Source organism: Aspergillus tanneri, assembly GCF_003426965.1.
Source record: "Aspergillus tanneri strain NIH1004 chromosome Unknown AapTan_4_pilon_pilon_pilon, whole genome shotgun sequence".
NCBI lineage: Eukaryota > Fungi > Ascomycota > Eurotiomycetes > Eurotiales > Aspergillaceae > Aspergillus > Aspergillus tanneri.
Genome location: NW_022984631.1, coordinates 2,678,777 through 2,698,317, shown reverse-complemented (window position 1 = coordinate 2,698,317; position 19,541 = coordinate 2,678,777). Strand labels below are relative to the sequence as shown.

The following is a 19,541-nucleotide window of genomic DNA, read 5'->3' as shown; positions in this document are numbered from 1 at the left end:
GGTGATGGATAAGATGGAGATCTGACAAGTAGACGAGGGACAGGGAGTATATAAGAGAGTGCTCGGCGGCGGAGCAAGGCACAGGATGTAGAAGGACAGAGGTAGATGAAGATTGAAGAAGATAGATGGATAGTTAGGTAGGTATGTCGGTAGGTGAATAGATAGATGATAAATAATGATGATGATGATGATGATGATGATAGATTAAGTGGAGGAAGAAGGAGCTTTTGTATGTCCCCCAGAAGTATGAGAATCGCCAAAAGGGAATAGAATCGAATCGGAATGGAGGATGTACGAATTGGGTTAAAAATAAATCGAGCATTACGGAGTACGGCAGACTAAATATAATAAAATAAATTCCATCCGTATAATAAAATCAAATAAATCATATCCTGAAACTAAATTAGTAAATCGAGATCAGTCATCTTGAACTCACCTATACCGACATCAACATCTTCCGTCCACCTATCAATACAATAGCAAAGCCCCATGGACCATGAATGAATGAATTAGCACCCCGACGTCATCTCATCGTCGTTCTGGAAGCCCAACAACACTCTGCTGGATCTAGAAATCTAGATTTGGAATCATCCCATCGAAGCCCCTTCCACCGCCACGGCTAGGGGCAAAGACGAGGCGAGGCGGCAAACCGGATGGCTCAGCCTCTCTGTCTCAGTCAGTCAGTTCAACCAGTTGAGTTGTTGACTCCGTACGAGCCACACCATCCATCATCATGAGTTCATCCATTCATGGACTAATGCCTGATGAGGCTGATGCCATCCGGGAAAGGTAGGTAAGGCAGGTACGGCAGACAATACCGTATGTGTGAATCGACAGGGTCTCATTGGCCAAGCTGTGCCGTTAGGTGGTATGGGTCATTTCGCATCACCTGACGTTTTATTTATACCAATCATATGTCCCGTCTAGGTGACTAAATTTTGTCTAACTCCCTTAAGTAATTAGCTGGTCCCTAGTCCAGGTACCTAACCTAACTACAGAGTACTTACCTACTTAGTTGACTCCATATACTCAGTACTATTCCCTACTAAATTAATCCTTGATTACGTCCACGTACGGAGGATGGAAATGAATGCCTCCTGACTGCGATCATCCAATCTGGAACTCTATCTGCGTACCACTGGGGTTTAGCGGCTGTCCAACTCCTCTTCCTCCCCCTGTACTACCTTCTGTCGCCTGTTCAGGCCACTTCATCCACTGCACTACTATCCTCAGTTATTCGACGCAGGAAGTAGGCACTCCGGAGTAACTAGTAATCTAGACTGCGGAGTGCAGAGTCTGTCATGTCTATGCTGGTTTCATATTGGCCTACGTAGTACATGGATGAATAAATCAGGATGCCTCTATTGGGTCGATCAGACCACCAAAGTCTTCCATATTCACCGCCAGAATGGAGTAGGCCTTACCGTTCTCTCAGGTCCCACTGGTCGTACCTGGTAGACTGCCAAAAGTAGGTACTTCGAGTCTACGAAGTATCCAGCAAGGTTGCCAGTTGTACCTGCATGTATCCGCTGAATAAGCATATAAACAGCTCTGATTGGATGTGTTTCTCTGTTGCTTATCTAATATGATGACTTGTCGGCTTAGTCATAATTATTGGATTTATGCCTGGTCGGGAAGTCACTGGCCAGTGCAATCGGATGAGATCCTCCATAAAGGCACAATAGTTTTATCTAGTATACACTTATCCATAGGTAGTCGTTCAGATGGGTCCAAACACAAGTGCCTATCATATGCTCTCAGGTCCTCACCGCGACTGCCCATTGCTCGCCCTCTTCATCCTCTCCTCCCACCCATTCATGCTGCGACGAATCCCCAACGTTCGTCGCGTTGGTGGCCCTGTCGCTCCCTGCACCATCGACATCGTGGTCGTGTGATACGTGGTCACTGGTCGCACCGCGTTGACCGGCTCTTCTGTCTTATTAACCTCGCTCACCCCCCACCCTCCCCTTGTCTGGCCCTGGTCGGACATTTCTCTGCCCTCTTGACCGCCGCGCAACATTGGTTTCTCCGCGGGCTTAGACGATGCCGCCAGCCACGTGTAGCAGCTGGGGTCCGATGGTTCGAGAACTGGCCGCGCCGGTTGCAGTCGCTGCACTTGCGGTTGATGTATCGAGTATTCGCGGGGGATCACGCTCTTGAAACTTGGATTGGTCCCTGGAGCATGGCCTGCGTGCCCCGGAGCGCTTCTTCGGCTGCCTTGGCTTTGCTGGCGGTCAGTCGATGCCGATGACTCGCTAGCTTTGGGTTGGGCTGCGTTAGTACCGAGGGACGAGGAAGACTGGTGGCCGAAGAAAGGCGAGATACTCTTCTGCGAGAACCCGTCGGATTGGCGGCCCACTGTCCCCGTGCCTTGGGACTTGGGCTTGCTGTTGCTGTCGAACCTGGACGATGGCGTATGATCCAGCTGAGCCGCTGAGTTGGACGCGATATACTGGCGAGCAGTCGAGAAGCCGAGCAGCGACATGGTAGTAGGCGTGCCATATTTCGAACCCCCAATAGTGTACGCCGATGACGACATGTACGTGGTTGTGGCTGAGATTATGGCTTGGTCACATCGTCGTCGTTTGACGCAAGGCTCCTGTTCTGCCGCCATTGCTCGAGAGCCATCCCACCTGAATACAGCATCGGGTGGCTCCGTGCCTTCCGCCGTCCACCGGTCATCGTATGTGGAAGGCAGCGAAAATTGACTCTCAATCATGGCCTTGGCGGATGGCCTGGGTCGACGTAGAATATCCGCAATCCCATAGACCGTTGCCTCCGGCAAATTAGGCCCAACGCGTCGAAAACGCGTGCTTGTGATTGCCTCAGGAAGGAACTGCGACACACCCGTCGCTTCGCCACCGCGCGATTGCTGGAGAGGATAGCTCAAGTACAACAATGCCTGCGCTCTGGTCATGGCCACGTAAAGCAGTCGCCTTTCTTCGTCACTATTTTCTGCGCGAGAGTGAGGGATGATGCCGTTGTACACGGCGGGAACAAATACCACGGGCCATTCAAGACCCTTTGCTGCATGTATGGTGGAAATCGTGACCTTCCTTTGTGGCTGCTTCCCGTCCTCTGCTCCCTCCTGCTGCAGCACCTCCGTGGATAATGCCACATTCGCCAGAAACCGAGACAGCGCTTCTTCGCCCGGGTGAGCTTGCTGTTGTGAAAGACCCTGGATTTCTGGGAGACTGTCGTCCGGCTCTACGTCATCCTTGGATCCCACTGTGTCATCGGCTTGGCTCAAAAGCTCCTCCACATTAGCCCACCGATTCTCCTCGTTCGCCCCGTAGGTCGCCGTAAGATATTCTCGAAAGGAAAGCTTCTTTATTACGTAGTCGAGAAGTTTCCTGGGCGCTGAGCCATCCTTGCAGTCGAGAAGCTTCTGCCGTGACGACTCAATCAGGCCAACCACTATGCAGAGACCATTGTTCGTAGGCTTCGACAAGGGCTTTTCGGTCGACCGGCGACCTTGTGCCACATCCTTGACAAACTCCCAGAGGGACTTGTTTGCTTTCTCTGCACTACCTAGCAAGGAACGAATTGTCTCTTCACCAATCTTCCTCGCCGGGACATTGATAATACGTAGCAGCGCATCGGTGTTTCCAGGCTGGCTGATCACTCTCAGATAATCCAGAAGCAGCTTTATCTCGACTCGATCGAAGAACCTTAACCCTCCGACCATTTTGTAAGGCATACCCTGTTTACCCATCTCCGATTCAATCTGCCGTGAAAGAGCAGCGGAGCGGAGCAAGATCGCAAAGTCGGAATGATCTAGAAGCTTCCCAGTCATGGCGATGCACCTCTTGATCTCCATCACTATCCACTGGGCTTCCGCCTCCGCAGTGGGCAGTTTGCGAAGCACAGGCATGGTGCCTACGCTATGAGTTGGCTGCAACTTCTTCGCCGGTCGGGACGAGTCCTGCTCGATGACATCCTGGGCCGAGCTCAGAATAGAGCCAGACGAGCGGTAATTATCCTCCAAAAGCACGACCGAGGTATCCTTGTACCGCTGTTGCATACGCCCCAGATTCTTGATCTCTGCGGACCGAAAACCGTAGATGCTCTGGTCCGGATCGCCCACGACGGTGATGCGTCGATTCTGAGACGCGAAAAGATTCATCAACTCGTACTGGATGTGATTCGTGTCTTGAAATTCGTCGACCAGAACCGCCTGAACATTCGAAACGCACTCAGGATGTCGTCGGAGGAGCTCCGCACATCGCAGCAGCAGGTCATCGTAGTCAAGCAGATTCGACTCCGCCAGGTGCGTTTCATATTCCCGATACACCTGGACAAACTCTCGTTGCTCTAGGACTTTCGAATTGGCACTGTATCTCACCGCCACTTGTCCGGGGCCAACCCCGTGGGCTTTCTGATGGGATATTCGTGATCGAGCTGTGTTTGGTTGGATATTCAGCTTTAACCGTTTAACGATTCTCTGCAAGGCAATAATAGCAATAAGCATACCGAATGAACCACGCCTACGAGGAAACCAAAAATAAACATTAAAAAGATTCAACCGCCTACTCTTATAATCGCCAAACTATCCCCCGAATCGGCAATCCCAAACCCCCTCCGCAACCCAATCATATACCCATAACTGACCAGATACCGTCGACAAATGGAGTGAAAGGTGCCTAGAATCAATCGTGACTGGGCCCGGTCCCCGATCAATCGAGCCAGTCGCTCTCGCATCTCGCGACTGGCCTTGATGGTGAAGGTGCAACAAATGACATCCTGGGGGCGATATCCGTGATGGGAGAGGAGATACGCGACGCGCGCGGTCAGCGTCTTGGTCTTCCCGGAGCCGGGCGGGGCAAGAACCTGGAGGATGCGTGAAGGCGATGTGACCGCAGATTTTTGGGCGAAATTCAACCCATCGAGTATGGGATCCATGGGGTGGACAGGAAATGGGTGTTGGAGTAAGAGAAGATGGATGGTAGCGTCCAGACGCGCTCTATCGCGAAGTCATGTGACTGGGCTTTATAGATAGAGGAATGGGGGTTTAAATATCCTTTACGACTTGACTGATTAGTGAGACTTCTTCCTAGCACTAGCTCTAGCAGTAGACTTCCAGCCAGTGAATCATCCTATTCTGAGCTAGTGATCCTGGCCGAGGATGCCACGACATTGTTTTGTGGTGTACTTCCGCAAACATTATGCAACTGATTTGTATGAGCATAAACAATACACTAAGTCCAGTATATTATGCAGAGAATCCTGATAAATATATTGCAGACAACATCCTACGAAGGCTGAATAATTTCTCTGCCCCTCCCTCTCTCTCTTCTTTTTTTTTGGCTGAAAATCCTCCAGGTATACTCTTGCGATATTATGTCCTCTATTGCCATTCATCGCCTCATATCAACTCCTATTGTCTTTAAACTTGACGTATAGACAGTGCCAAATCCTCATGGAGTATTTTTTTTCCCCAATGCACAATTGTTGGACTCGTTCACTATAGAACCGTTCCTGTATGCAATTAATCGAAGGAAGCGCAATGGAGAACTAAATCAGAGGGATGGGGAGCAAAACAAACGTATAAATTAAACAGAAATAAAAGGAGGAACCATACATGCTGGACATTGTAATCAACTTGGTTCTGACGGCGCGCGGGTTCGATTTCGAAGACCGACGAGGAATGGGCTCTTCTGCATCGGCCCCGGGATTAAGACGGTGCTGGATCCCTCAGGGGCCTCATCCAGCAGATAGGATGCCTTGTGGTCCGTCTACGTAGGGGTATGTGTCGATCTAGGTCACCTTATACCTGATATAGGCTTACCTTATATCGGTAGTGTTTGAAATTAGTACTGGATATCTACTTTACTCAAGTCTGGAAATCACACAGTAACACATCAATCAAAAATTCCTAACGGTATGGACATGGAAACGACATAATTCGGCATATTAACCGCCTCTGTGATCTTCAGATCTCCCGCGACGCTGGCGAGAATATAAGCATCGACCCTGGTCATCCCCTTCGTATCAACGAGCCACTGAATGAGATTTCTCACAGCCTGCTTCGACGCCACCTCCAGCGACGACGCCACCCCCGTCGTCGCGTACCGTCGCGATCCATCCAGGACATGTAGCCCAGTGACAGAAGGACTCTCATACTGAGGGGTAACCACCCATGGCTGAGACTTACATACATGGAACCGCAACGTCGCCTTGAGGGGGGTTTCGATCGCCGTGCCACACACTTCCCCGTCCCCTTGTGCGGCATGTCCATCCCCACAACTGAAGAGAGCTCCTTCCGTCATTACGGGGAAATACACAATCGATCCAACGGTCAGATCGCGACAGTCCAGGTTCCCTCCTGCGTGGGTCGGAGGGATCGTCGAGAGGTCCCGGTCATCCGGCGGTGCTACGCCCATACATCCGAGGAAGGGACGCAAGGGAATCCGGAATCGATTCTGCCCCGTGTCTGTATCTGCGTCTGCATCTCTGGCTGGGTTTGGGTTTGTTCCCCGAAACACAGCCGACTGCGTCCGTGGATTCAAACCCCAGATACGCAGCGCGGGTTGCGGGAATTCATCGGCGAGCAGGCCGAAGTTCGGGATGACGGCGGACCAGCCCCAAGAGGCGGGCTCGAGACCCAGGATTTCGACCTTGAGGACGTCGCCTGGCTGAGCGTCGTGGATGTATACGGGACCTAGAACGGGGTTCGCAAGGCTCAGGTCGAATCGCTCCAAAGCGGTGTTGTCGGAGGTTGCTGTGATTTGACCGTTGCTACTGTCGATGGCATCAAAAGTGACAGTTTCACCGGAGGAAATCGTCTGGATGGGAGGGATATTCTTGGACCAGCGGAGGTGTGTTTGCGTTTGATTGATGTGGATACACATCTTCTATATATACTGATTACACTCCGTATATTGTAGATTATAGATGGGGATGTAGATGTAGGTGGTATAGTAGTAAGATTAGGCAGAGAGTTAGAATTGAACAGACCACGACATATCCATAAATTCTACACGCAAGGGGCTTTTATTCTATACTTAACCCCAACGCCTCCCAATCCACCTGCCAGACCCATCCTCAACCACAGAGAGCCACAAATGTAACTCAGTCTCTACGAACCCGAAGCCACAACCCCAGGATCCCAGTCAACTACGGTCTAACCAGCCACTGAGAGGAGTATTGGCCCGGGATGAAACTTTTTCTCTATTTTTTCCCTCTATTTTCTCTAATTTCCCCCCTGCCTGACCCTCCTGAAAAAGTATCTCCTGTCATGCGCCCCACGATTCCTACTTGCGGGACGCGGGCTAAACTTGCCTTTTGCCTGTTCGGGAAGGTGCTGCTTCGACTATCGGATGCTAAGGATGAAGAGGTCTTGATTGGGTTGGAACTGGTTTGATCCTGGTCTCATTTCCATGGAAAGTCGAGCAGATAAGATGGTTAACGACCTGCCTATTTGGGATCGGTCATTGTCTCTCCTGTCGGTTTTAGATCTGTCCTCCGACTGTGGTCATTCAGCATTCAGGGTCTCATGTCTCGTTCAACTATTCCTAAGGTCTTCTCTTGAAATGATCTTCATTAAACTCAAGAGAGTCATTTTCTCACCTTTCATGTGTGACCAAAGGGAGCGATGGTTAGTCAATTAGTCAGCATCACATGAGTCAGGCATAACTCTCAATTAATGCATCTACCCCTGTGACTTATGACTTCTAATCTCATCCTCTCTCCTCCATCTCCACAATCTCCGGCATGGGCTGGGTAGGAGTGGTAACGCTGGTTGGTACTGCCTGTTTTGTGCTCTACCGACATGCCCCCGTGTCCTGGTCCTCTCCATATCCTCCTCAGCCGAGATCGACATCCCCAGAGCAGAACTCATATGCCATTCTCGATGATGCGCCGAAGCCTGAATCCAATCCCCTAGAGGGGAGAGAGAACGAGAACGAGAAAGAGGAAGAATCCCAGACTACCCCCAAGGCATCTGCGTCAGGCGCGCCCTCGCTTGAGGTCCCGACCCTCCATCTGGACAACAAGCAGTCGTCCATTCCGAAGCCGCAAGACCAACCACAAACCCTCTATCAACAACCACCCCAGAATGGATCAACAAAACCGCCACCGACGGCATCCAGAAACAGTCTCATGCCACCGCCGACAGGGGCCCTACCCCGACAACAGCCTAATGCCTCCAATTCCTCCCTGATGCCCCCCCCTCCCCCCGGAAGACGTGCGCAGAACCAACAACCGCAATCCGCCGCCTCCCTCACCGCAGGACGATATCCCCCGAGACCGAATACTAACGGCTCCCTCCATCCGCCGCCTTCAGCAGCTGCGTCGCTGCGTGGACCCCCCGCCCGTCGGCCGTTAAACAACAGCCTATCCCCGATCGCGCTGAACGTGAAACCATCCAGCTCGTCGAAAAGAGCAGTTCTCGAACCGGGATTCTCTCCGTTGGATTGGGCGGCACTCACCTCCAATCCCAACCATAAACTGCGAGGAGCAGGTCTACCTCCAAATTTGATCCGCGTGACGCCGTCGATGCTCAAGGCGCAGAACGGACGGAAGGGCCGTGATGCTTGGACCTCCTACCAGGGCAAGGTGTACAATATCACGCCGTATCTCCCGTTTCATCCGGGCGGCAAGGGAGAATTGCTGCGCGGTGTGGGGAAGGACTCGGCTCAGTTGTTCTTTGAGGTTCACCCATGGGTGAACTGGGATGCTATCTTGGGGGAGTGTCTGGTTGGGATTCTCGTTTCGGAGAATGATGAGAGTAACGAGAATAAGCTTGATGCGATGGATTGATCATTTACAGCTGCAGCTATGTATTATATACAGCATTAGAATGATACCATAGAGTATACTACAGAAATATACTAGATCCTACCTACCATTTGTACGTACTGGTGTACACAACATACCAATCCAGTTACCGTCTATCTACAATTCATCCTTATCCTCATCACCCTCAATAGCCACCAACTCCGTCTCAAAAACCAACGTCGCACCCCCGGGGATCGGCCCAACACCTCTGTCCCCGTATCCATACTCAGGGGGGATCGTCAAAGTCCTCTTCTCACCAACACACATATCCATCAGACCTTGGTCCCATCTGTATTCATTAGCCGTATAGAAACAAAGAACCCCCCCGCCCATCAAAAAAAGCCACAGCGAAAGAAAGAGAGACAGAACAAACCCCTTAATAACCCTCCCTGCACCCAACAAAAACACCAACGGCTTCCCCCGATTATAACTGGCATCAAACTCGGAGCCATCGCTAGCCAGCGTGCCGCGGTAGTGCATGTGCACGACATCATATTTAGTAGTTTTCCGGGCACATTCGACCTTGTGGGTGACTTCGATCCCGAGGTCTGCGGCGTGTACCTGCACGAGGGTGGTGGAGAGGGCGAGGAGGGCCGAGAGAATTGGGAGGTGCATTTTTCTTTCTTTTTTGTCTTTATTTCTTCGTGGTTTAATGGTCGTCTTTGTATAGTCTATTGATTTGCTTGTATGGTGGATGTAGTTAGGAGCTCTACTAAATCTGTTCTGTTGTCTGTCATTTGGATTGTTGGATCTGAGGTCACGTGAGTATATTTATTTACAAACCGATGGAAATTAATTAATGAGATGAATCTAGGAAGGAATCAATGTTCAAATAGAACTAGCTTTGTTAAATATCTCTATCACTAACTATCTTAATCCATCCATCGTTAAGAGATCCAACAAGAAGGAGAATAAGTGGCACCTAGATTGTACAAAAAAAAAAAAAAAATATGCTGTCGGGGATTCGAACGGCCGACAATAGAAAAAAATGCTGTGATTGTATATCGTCCATTGTTATCGTCCCCGTCATCCTTTTGGAGGCCCTCGTTGCATAATGCCAAGAGATTATGGCCCACCACATTACTATATACAGTCCCTGGTGTGCATAATGGTAAAGACGGTGAGATGTTCTGCGCGCTTTAGTTATAAGCCAGTACTCTATTCGAAGTTCTTGTCATGTCACCACATTCATTTTCGTATCTATAAGTCTACGGAGTCGTCGCCTAATATTAGAAGCGTACCTTGATACACAACCAGACAGGTGACTACTGTTGCTGGCTATCAGAGATATATTTTTGTAGGGGCAGTTTAATACAGTGATCAGCTGGCGGGTAAAAGAATGTGTGGGGATGGTATTTCTAAACTGTTTTGACTACATGCCCTTTTGTTGTTGACGACCCTGGAAGAGCCCCATATACCTATATGACGAGACAGTTGTTTCTTTGCTAGCAGGGCATGGTGCAATACTATATATAGCCCACAAGATGAACCATCCCAGCATTGTCTCTCTTAATAGACGATGGCTCAATGGCAGTGCTTGCAGGCTTGAATGTAGAATCAAAAATGCTAGCTTCAACTTTTCCTCTGGCGGAGGGACCAAGGAAGCTTCCAAGAGTCTCCTAGAAAATTAGATGAACTGGAAAGAAGGGACACAACGTGAATTGGTTATAAAATATACATATCAAATTATAAGAAGAAAGCAATCTGCCTGTGTGCATTGGGACATCAATGGCTGCAGCTGACTATTAAATATTGACGATTCTTGTGAAGACGCTCTACGAGTGCGGATGAACAAGGCTTTGCCATCATAGGGCCAACAGATTTCCATATAATATATATATGATACTACCCCATTTCATATGTCTCTGACTAGTCTAAGATCGCGTGTGTTCCTCTTAAAAATCATCTGTATGAGATTCAATAAATGCTGCCACTACTCATTGCGTGATAGCCCCTGCAATTTAGAGGTACTTATCATAGCAGGATGCATAAATTAAAGTACAGGGTAGACATATAGAGGAAGGGACCAATGTCAATCATTTCGCATTTAGCATGATTTTTGATTCACGTAGAGCAGCAGGGATGGTTTCATTAATTTACTACATAATCAACGCCTATTTTGGTGGTCAGGCTTAGCAATCGAAGAGATTCTATTGTATTTCTAATGAATTGTGAAAATCAATTTACTAGAAATTTATTTAATACAGAATAAAGAAAATGCAGTGGTAAATCATGTTCCCATTCAGTATAATATGTGTAGGAAATAGTGTGCCTTATTTATTGTTCACTCCAGCGATGTTGGCATTGCGTTGAGCTAAGTATAACGGAGATGATGATGGAAGATGCTTATCTAGAGCATTGAAGACTTTCAGGCAACACCGGATAGAGACTCCTACAAGAAACATAGTAAATACCAATCTATATTTTTAACCTATCTCTATACATCCAACAATATTTACACATGAATATACACATTACGCCCATTTTCCAAGCAAAGCCATCAACAGTGCACCCAGACAAAGCAGCCCAAACGCTGCAAGCACATGCTGGATCGGCGCCTTGCGCATTGATGCGCTGAACATGAACTCGTGCGCCATCAGCTCCACAAGCGCCGTATAGATGAGAATCCCCGCCGAGATCGAGTCAAACACTCCGTTGACAATCAGCGTCGTTCGCCCCTCCGGTGGATATGCCTTGCGCACGCCCAGTCCAACAGCAATTGCAATGGGCGTGGACAGCCCGAATGCAATCCCCAGGACATACGGAGTAAGTCGTTTCGAACGCGGCCATGGGACCTCCGCCAGACGGGATCCTAGACCTAGGCCTTCGAACGTTTGATGGAACACCAGCACAATGTAGAGGGTTACAAATTCGCTGCCAGATACCGCCAGTGTCAACCCGATGAAGACGGAGTGGAAGATAATGCCGAATTCCAGGATAAAGATGGACGTCAGCTGAGCCATGTACTCCTCCAGCACCGCAGATTTGGAGCTCCCTTCGACGTCATTGTGTTCGCGGGAATGGCCAAGGTGATCCTCGCCGGGCATATGACCCTTGGAATCAGCGCCCCCCGTGCCTTGGATAAAGTCTTGGTCATGGCCTTGGTCATGGCCATGGTCATGGTGGTGGCTGTCGTCTAAGTCATGCGAATGGCCCTGACCAAAGCGAGCATAGCGCATGACCATCAATTCCACGAAAAACAACACCACAATAGTCATGAGAATGATGCCCTCGACCCAGGAATATTCCGTGATCGGGCCAGTCAAGCATTCATTGGTGAGAGCCTCTTCTGCAGGAGCCAACAGGTGAATGAAAGCCGTGGCAATGATCACACCGGAGCCGAAATACTTGGCAACAAAAAAAGCCCAGCTCGAGAATTTCGACTTCCGATAGTTTCCAACTAGAACCGGGAAGACAGCCCCAAACATGGAGCCCACCATTATGACGAAAATCGAGGAGATACGCAGGCCCATGCGACCATCATACTCATTGCCCGTCTCGCAGGAGGGCACAGGGCCGTCCTTCTCATCTCGAACGAGAAGCGTATGGAGAAGCTGCATCGTTTCTAATTCGAACTCCCCTTAACTTGATAGGAAAAAGCACGGACCAGTGTGTTAAGTGTATGACAGACGGACCCGATATGTGGGACAGGATGAAAAAACGTGGGAAAGAATGTGCTCAGAAGGCTGACAGGGCCTCAGGAATGTAGAATCGCAAATGCTTGGTATTCTTGGTATTTCTTGGTCCTCTTGGTCTATTCTTGTAGTGTGCTCTTATATTGTGTCCTGTTGTGCGACCCGGCCACCCACAGGCGAAAATGGACAGTCTTCAAGGTCCCTTGCACTCCACTTGACTTCTGTCTAGTGTCGCTCGAAACCAGTCCAGCAAGACAACAACAGGGATCCAGATAGCGACTGAGGACCTTGCGGCGTAGCGAGTCGGATATCTCCGTCGATACGATATGACAGGTCAACTTCGGAGGACCACTTCGGTAGGGCCAGCTCTAAGACCCGCTCGATTCGTAGGGATAAAAGGAGTGCTCGAGACCACAGCCGTTAACCGCCGTTGTGAAAACCAGGCGGCCAGTCTCGCAGACGGGATTGGGGAGGGAGGAGGGGAAAATGAGAATAACGAGAGAGCCATGGTGACGGAAATAGCAGCCCCTCGGTGCGTTGCAGTGACGGGGACCTTGGAGGAAATGTCGACGTCAAAGAAAGACTTTTCGGGGGGACCTTGGGGCCATGCTGACCCGCATTTGGACGGTCGTTGGTTGGCTGTCTGAGTGGGACGGTCACGTGGTACTATTCACATTGAAATGAAGGACGTCAGGAGAATTTAGTTGAAGGGGATCCATTCAGGAAGAGTCGATATCGTATCTTCGAACAAGACACATCTAGTCATGAAAGCAGGCGGTATGACGCCAGCACCAACACCGCTTTCGCTTTCCTTCCTGAAAGCGGCGAGGAGGAGATCGCTGACGTAATCATCTTCCTGAGACGGCGGTACTTGAGGCTGGGCGAGGCATGACTCTTTTCGCCCCTCAGTCTAGTTGGCATTTGAATTTAGGGATCCATGCTCTGACGGCATCCGGATATCTCGCAAGGTCCAGCAAATGGTCGAAGCTAACCGCCAGCTTCACCGAGTATCCCCAAGGTACCTGCCTCACCCCTGTACTCGAGAGTATTGTATTATTTTGCTCATCATAGATAGTACTTAGAGATAGTGGCTAGAAGGCAGAGAATACAGGTCAATGGGCACGAGAGGTAGTAATGGTCAACGAAACGAGTATTAAGATGCCTGTCTTCGATTCAGCCCTTGAAGTCTTGGATGTAATTCGTAAAGCCTGGTTGTATTCAGCCCTTGTCTCACGATGCCTCCATCTTGTTCATGCTGATTCACGCAAATGCAATTTGGCGGCTGCTGTCTTTTCAAGGTCAGTGGCATTCATTTCAGCTAGTTGTTGTGCACCCTCGAAGTACTCATCGACTATCCTTGGCCATATTCGAGCTGTATTCTTTCTGTATTTCCCTTAACACGTGGGGATCTGGATCATCTGGCAGGTCAGAGAGCTCTATAGTATACGGCTTCTTCTCCCACTTAGAATTTCTTCCAGCTGGAGCTTTAATGCACTCAGTGTTTGTTTGTACGCTCGTCTGTCATCCCATCGGCTAGAGGTCTAAGAGCATCCTCCATTGGGACATTAGCCTACGAAGGTAAAGTGTTCGTGTCCGAAGCAGGAGCATGCATTGTGAATAAAAGAAATTTGGGTAAGTTTTTGTTCTCTTAAATCGAAGCAATTCAGAACTGGTGCTTGTCCTTCTCGAATCATTATTGTCGCCCTGTTTATGCTCTTCCTGCCTCCATCCCAGGTAACCCTTCAACCACTGCTATTTAATATTGCTCTAAGAAAGGGGCTGGAATGATCAATCAGAAATGTAAGGGGATCCATTGGCATGCCTATCACTTGCAGAAGCTGTCAATATGGATTTGAAGCCATATAAATCAGGCACGAATCTTGTTAGTCATTATGGGCCTCAGTTGTCAACAGATGAGCTGTTCAAACATGACTGGTCTCGGTCATGTTCTAGGGATATGCTACATGAAAATATTTGCCTTGTTGGGTAAATCATCAACATAGTAGGCATCCGACTAAGTAGACTGCTCTACCTAGCACTCCTGGACCTTGCACTAATGTATACGTCACATGAGCATAACAATATACTGATTCTAGCCTCAGAATAGGGATACCAGACGTCTTTATATTTTATGCGGTAATTATCTTATAGCACAGTAGCTGATTATTCGACTTTGTCACTATATAATATCCTATCCAAGACAGTAGCAGAGCTTTCCAACTGTTACAGTCTAATACAGGCTAGTGCTTCGGGGTAAGTCAGCTGATCATATCATCATCGCTGCTATCACAACTGCGAACCACTCCACTCATTCAACCTTTAACCATCGCTTTTGATTTTCATTTCATTTCCAGTCCTCCAGCCGCCCTCCATCCCACCATGGCGCCTATCAGGCGCTACCTCCGAATCAGCAAATATACCGTCCTTGAATGTCGCATCTACCTAGACAACCCATCCGACGCACGATGGCTTCTGGACAGCCGAAACCCTGTGCTCCCTCGGATCTTCACCGCCATTCGCCCTCTAGTCCTACCCAAACTGCGTGAAGAAAACGAGAGACTTATTGCTCGGAAGAAAGGCCATCCGGTCAAGGATGTGATCACAGAAGGTACAGTATATACACGCCTGGGAAACCCAGATGCACGCGGATGTTGTTTCGGCTGATCACGCGCGTTCATATAGAGGATTTTGAGGTTTCCTTATTCCTCCGCGAATCCCGCACAATCCATTCACTTCTCACACGACACAAGGAGTTTGAGGAACCAGGGGCCAACGGATCTAGTGGAAAGGTTAAGGTTGGAGCGGTGGATAAGCCGGCCGGTGGCGCGCACACAAGCATTCTGGTCGAGAGTGATAGCGAGACAGAGTCGGATTTGCGAAATATTCCTCAGGAGGCTGCAGAGGACAGGGTTGAGTCGTCTGATGACTGGCGTGCGCCAAAGCGGAGGAAAGGCCAGGAACCAGTGGACGACGATGACGATGACAAAAAACTGCGCTTCAAAACAAACTATGAGGGGTTCAACATCTATGGCTGGGTATTATGCTTGCTGGTCACACGCAAGGGCGGCAGATCCAGATCGAGGGCAGCATCCACGGAACCCTCACGCCAGGCTCTCATGGAGGAATGGATATCTACGCAGGCCCAGGGAGATCTAGACGAAGCATAAGCAGTGGGCTGCCTTGCGTCCAGATGCAGTCTGTCAGCTCAAGCATCTTCTGATGAAGTCACCCTGGTCGAGCGACGCAACCATCAGCCCGACGGTATATTGAGACAGATCATGCTCGCTGGGAAATACCGAGGGGATGTTTCTTTGCAGAGATTACTACCTGCGGATTGCGGTTGCATGATGGCGTGGGTAGCTCAAGTGTGGAATTTTGTACCCATCCTTGGATGGCCGCGAACCACACGACCTGCAACACATATTGGAGAAGAGCGCCGAACAGTAGCACGATGCCCATCCCCTTGTTTCACAAGTGCAGCGACCTGAAAACGGGCGGTCGCATATGATATAGCCAGACAGATGAACCCTTGCTCGAGTCGCGGTTAAACGATCCGAAACAGCGTATTTAGCAAGGGGTGAAGACTTGTCGTCAATGTGAAACAAGTCCCAAGTTCCTCTGGTCACCGACTGCGTGACCATGACCATGCAGCATGTATCCTGTTAATTGGGTGAGTCTGGACCGCGACACCGTAGTAAAAATTTTGTTCGACATGCATGGGTCAACTGACCCCTTACATCTTACGCCACATGTACATACTACATACATAGACTTCGCAGCACTGTATGTAGGGAGTACATCCTTCCCGAAGATTCGTCCAGCCTCGGCTTGCTGCATAACTAGATCAAATGCAAGTCATACATCGGATGAAAATGAAACAGATTCTTCATTGGCCTCTGAATTAGCCGACGTGGGATGATACGTCGCGCAAATTTCCGCCCAGAGCCAAGTCTACTCAGACATAAGACACGAGAACGAATTCTATACATACTCCATACAAGTAAATACTACATACTCAGTAGAGATCCAGGATGCAGGTGACCTGACACGTAGAGTGTAAACACCATATAGGAGAGATGCGCCCAACCTCACCGTTTATTAACCTGAGACACGTAGAATTTCTCTCCCTAAGAGAGAATGCTACTCCGTACTTCGTCAGCAACAACTTACCAAATCCTACCATATTATGACCAATAACAGGAGAATAGCAGATCAGCCGTTCTTAGGAATCCTCGTAAATTGTGACCCATCGACTCTAGCGATCAAGATCAAACAGTAATCTAGCTTAATTTGTCTCATCTCTCGGCTCTCCAGTCTCCTCATGAAGGGTTAGGGTTGAATCGGATAAAATAGGGCAGGACAGGTAAGGTTGCTGAATTTACTGGCCCCCAGCCTCAGAAATTGCTCATATCCTGAACTCTGTAGTTAATTTGTCCAATTGAGTCGTAGCTGTTTCGATTGAAACCGGTATATCTCCGACATAAGCACACGGAGTTACGGAATATTGTGGAGTGGAGATGTCTTCGACTCTCCCACACCGTTGAACCGTAATTTGTCTTCTTTTTAGCCCCTAGGTGCGATCGAAGAAATCGACAAGTATAGCGGCATGACATCATGAAGGGGAGTTAAATGTCTCTTTTAGCCTTCAGGAGAATTCCCTGGTTCCTGAAGCGGCTGTGCTTAAAAATTTAAAATGCAATCGGGTAACTTAAAAAATTACTAGCAGTGAGACAGCGAGACCGGTTTGGTACGCCGTAGCCCGTAGGCAGAGTGAGAATAACTGCGGAGTTGTCCATCCCCAGGACCCTCTACTTACCATCCAAGTTTTATGATGCTTAATGTGGATCACTGCATCTCAGTCTGGGAGCCTGATTCGGTGCGTCAAGTGAAACAACGGGGTCCTGCTCTCCTTTACTCCCACTAGGGATAGACTTACTAGTAGTTAACTGGTTAGTCTTGGTGGGTAAGTTGAGAAAACCACACCCACCAAATGAATTAATTTAGTCTATTTAGCGACTGTTGAGCTAGTATCGCTAGCGTTGGCTTGGTGATTTCCTGAAGGATGAACTTGCCTCAGACTCAAGAGGCTCAGAGAGTTAGAGGTACTAAGAAGTGGTGAACCACGGTTAAGATGGTTTCTGGAATGTTGTTCTCTTTCCCTTCGGAGTGGAGAAAGCCCTACGTGATCGTTCGTTTGCTCGGTGTACGGAGAACGGAGGAGTGTGGATGTTGAATCCGCTCGTGAGGAATAGTCTACCGAAGCCCTCGGTACTGTCTACTTTGAGTACGGAGACTATTCCGTAAACGGTAGATATTACCGATTCGGCATGGAATTGGTCAACTCTTTCCATATTCGTGCTGAGGTACAGATGACTTGATCTAGGAAGATGATGCAACAAGCTGATCCATTAGGCGCCGAAAGCGCGAGATTACTTAGGTAGGATGATTTGACTGCTTACCTTGGATGACTTGGCATGTTCTGTCTGTCCATGTATGTATCCTGTAGTTGCGACGTTCAGGGCCTTTCAAGCTAAGTAGTGGAGAGTACATGTAACCAATTGAGCATTCGTAATGGTGGGAAAACATATCATCCCCCACCACATCAAGTAGTTACTAGGCATCTTAGCTCTCTCGGTGGATTTCTACTCCGTAGACTACCACCTTGCCGAGTTGCCCACCAGGCACCAAGACAACAGTGGAGATCTCATTTCACGGAAACTCCACCCGCTTAAAGTTTTCTGCCATGTGTTTCTTTCCATTGATGGAGATTTCGGATCCATGTGACGGGGCCGAGGAGTTCTCAATCTCACTCAGTGCCAGCTGCATGATTTCCATGCGGATGGTGGTGTCAGGACTCTATCAGACAGTCTTCTCGGTGTCTATACCCTAGAGATACCTGCATCCCAGACTTCAGAAAATGCCGGTTCTTATGGCAGCGCAGACACTAGGAAGTTAGGAAGCGCCGGAGGAATTCCTGGCGGCTTACGACCAGTAGACGGTCGGCAAGACTAACGCTGTCGGAAAGCCAAGTGGCAAATGAAGGATCAAGAAAGAGATGAAGATGGGATCTACGGACAGATACTGGATAAGTTGATGCAGCCCGCTAGTGACGTGCAGGATCAGCTGTCGCATTTCCCTTGTTTTTGTTCTGTTTTGTTTTATTTCTTTAGCGCCCACTTCCTTGTCCCGGCAACTTTTCATCTGCAGAAGATCCGCCTGCGGTCCGTTGTGCGACAGTACTTCATGTTCTCGTTCTGGCTCTCTGCAAGTGCAGTGGGGACGGATTACGTGGGCAGGGTTTATTTTTTCATTTGGCGAGCATTCGTCGCTTTCTGCACAGAAAGGGAATGTTTTGTCATTCACGCGAGTGTTGCATTGCATAGTGCAGATACGTCGGGACAGGCAGACGAAACCGGTAGACCTTACTAGTTATTCCGTAGGTTACTGTAGATAGATTACCTACTCAGAGTATGGAGTAGGTAAGTAGTTGGTAGGATATCAGCAAGGGATGTCAGCAATAGCGGCTCATCCACGGATTATTCTGTATGGTGATAGACGACCAAACCAAGGAGGAATGACAGATCCATCATCGTCATTCCCCAACGAGTCAACCGTCATAACATGAAAGCGAGATGGAATATTTGACGAATCAGATGGACCAGAGACGATCACCTGCAAGGAGGGACCAGGATGTCGTTGGTGGGCTCAATCACCGAGATACGGCCTATTTTCGCTGTAGCTAATCCTATTAGGTGTTCTTAACGTTGTACCGAGTACGGGTATGAGGACATAATAATGCCAGCCTACCTAGTACCTACTTCTGCCTTGAGTCATAGGGACAGTCCTCCACCCATAGTAGTAGGTACCTATTAGGTAGTATTAGTATATAACGATTGGTCAACCCCTGAACCATCCCGGTAAGGTACGGTCCCGTATCGAGCTGAAACGACCTGTCATACATCCGCCTGACCCCCCAACAGGCCTCACTGCAGCACCATGTAAGGACTGGGCTGGCTGTCCATTCCTTCTTCTTCCCTCCTTGGATGGGGTGGCTTGGATCAGATTCCGACATTTTGGCTGGGACTGGGATTTCCTTCCTGCGAAGCAATGAATGAGAATCACCAGCGA

The 19,541-nt window shown here is 49.1% G+C and overlaps 7 protein-coding genes across 7 annotated transcripts; 3 read left to right on the top strand and 4 right to left on the bottom strand.

The window, feature by feature from the left end:
* Positions 1 to 1,765: 1,765 nt before the first annotated feature.
* On the bottom strand, positions 1,766 to 4,902 carry ATNIH1004_006074 (ATP-dependent helicase; the record flags this gene model as incomplete). The annotated part of the gene is made up of 2 exons (XM_033570710.1): positions 1,766 to 4,444; positions 4,534 to 4,902. 2 exons carry the CDS (start codon positions 4,900 to 4,902, stop codon positions 1,766 to 1,768), a joined length of 3,048 nt encoding a protein of 1,015 aa, XP_033426742.1.
* Positions 4,903 to 5,861: 959 nt separating this feature from the next.
* ATNIH1004_006073 (acetamidase/formamidase family protein) lies at positions 5,862 to 6,851 on the bottom strand (the record flags this gene model as incomplete). Its single annotated transcript, XM_033570709.1, has 1 exon — positions 5,862 to 6,851. One exon carries the CDS (start codon positions 6,849 to 6,851, stop codon positions 5,862 to 5,864), a length of 990 nt encoding a protein of 329 aa, XP_033426741.1.
* An 862-nt stretch (positions 6,852 to 7,713) lies between these two features.
* CYB5R4 (Cytochrome b5 reductase 4) lies at positions 7,714 to 8,760 on the top strand (the record flags this gene model as incomplete). Its single annotated transcript, XM_033570708.1, has 1 exon — positions 7,714 to 8,760. The coding sequence occupies one exon, from the start codon at positions 7,714 to 7,716 to the stop codon at positions 8,758 to 8,760; it is 1,047 nt and encodes a 348-aa protein (XP_033426740.1).
* A 135-nt stretch (positions 8,761 to 8,895) lies between these two features.
* fkbp3 (peptidylprolyl isomerase family protein FPR2) lies at positions 8,896 to 9,393 on the bottom strand (the record flags this gene model as incomplete). The annotated part of the gene is made up of 2 exons (XM_033570707.1): positions 8,896 to 9,067; positions 9,152 to 9,393. The coding sequence occupies 2 exons, from the start codon at positions 9,391 to 9,393 to the stop codon at positions 8,896 to 8,898; spliced, it is 414 nt and encodes a 137-aa protein (XP_033426739.1).
* A 1,859-nt stretch (positions 9,394 to 11,252) lies between these two features.
* zrfB (low-affinity Zn(2+) transporter ZRT2) lies at positions 11,253 to 12,338 on the bottom strand (the record flags this gene model as incomplete). The annotated part of the gene is made up of 1 exon (XM_033570706.1): positions 11,253 to 12,338. One exon carries the CDS (start codon positions 12,336 to 12,338, stop codon positions 11,253 to 11,255), a length of 1,086 nt encoding a protein of 361 aa, XP_033426738.1.
* Positions 12,339 to 12,739: 401 nt separating this feature from the next.
* On the top strand, positions 12,740 to 13,305 carry ATNIH1004_006069 (uncharacterized protein; the record flags this gene model as incomplete). The annotated part of the gene is made up of 2 exons (XM_033570705.1): positions 12,740 to 13,043; positions 13,100 to 13,305. 2 exons carry the CDS (start codon positions 12,740 to 12,742, stop codon positions 13,303 to 13,305), a joined length of 510 nt encoding a protein of 169 aa, XP_033426737.1.
* A 1,487-nt stretch (positions 13,306 to 14,792) lies between these two features.
* On the top strand, positions 14,793 to 15,580 carry ATNIH1004_006068 (uncharacterized protein; the record flags this gene model as incomplete). The annotated part of the gene is made up of 2 exons (XM_033570704.1): positions 14,793 to 15,021; positions 15,096 to 15,580. The coding sequence occupies 2 exons, from the start codon at positions 14,793 to 14,795 to the stop codon at positions 15,578 to 15,580; spliced, it is 714 nt and encodes a 237-aa protein (XP_033426736.1).
* Between the last annotated feature and the right edge of the window lie 3,961 nt (positions 15,581 to 19,541).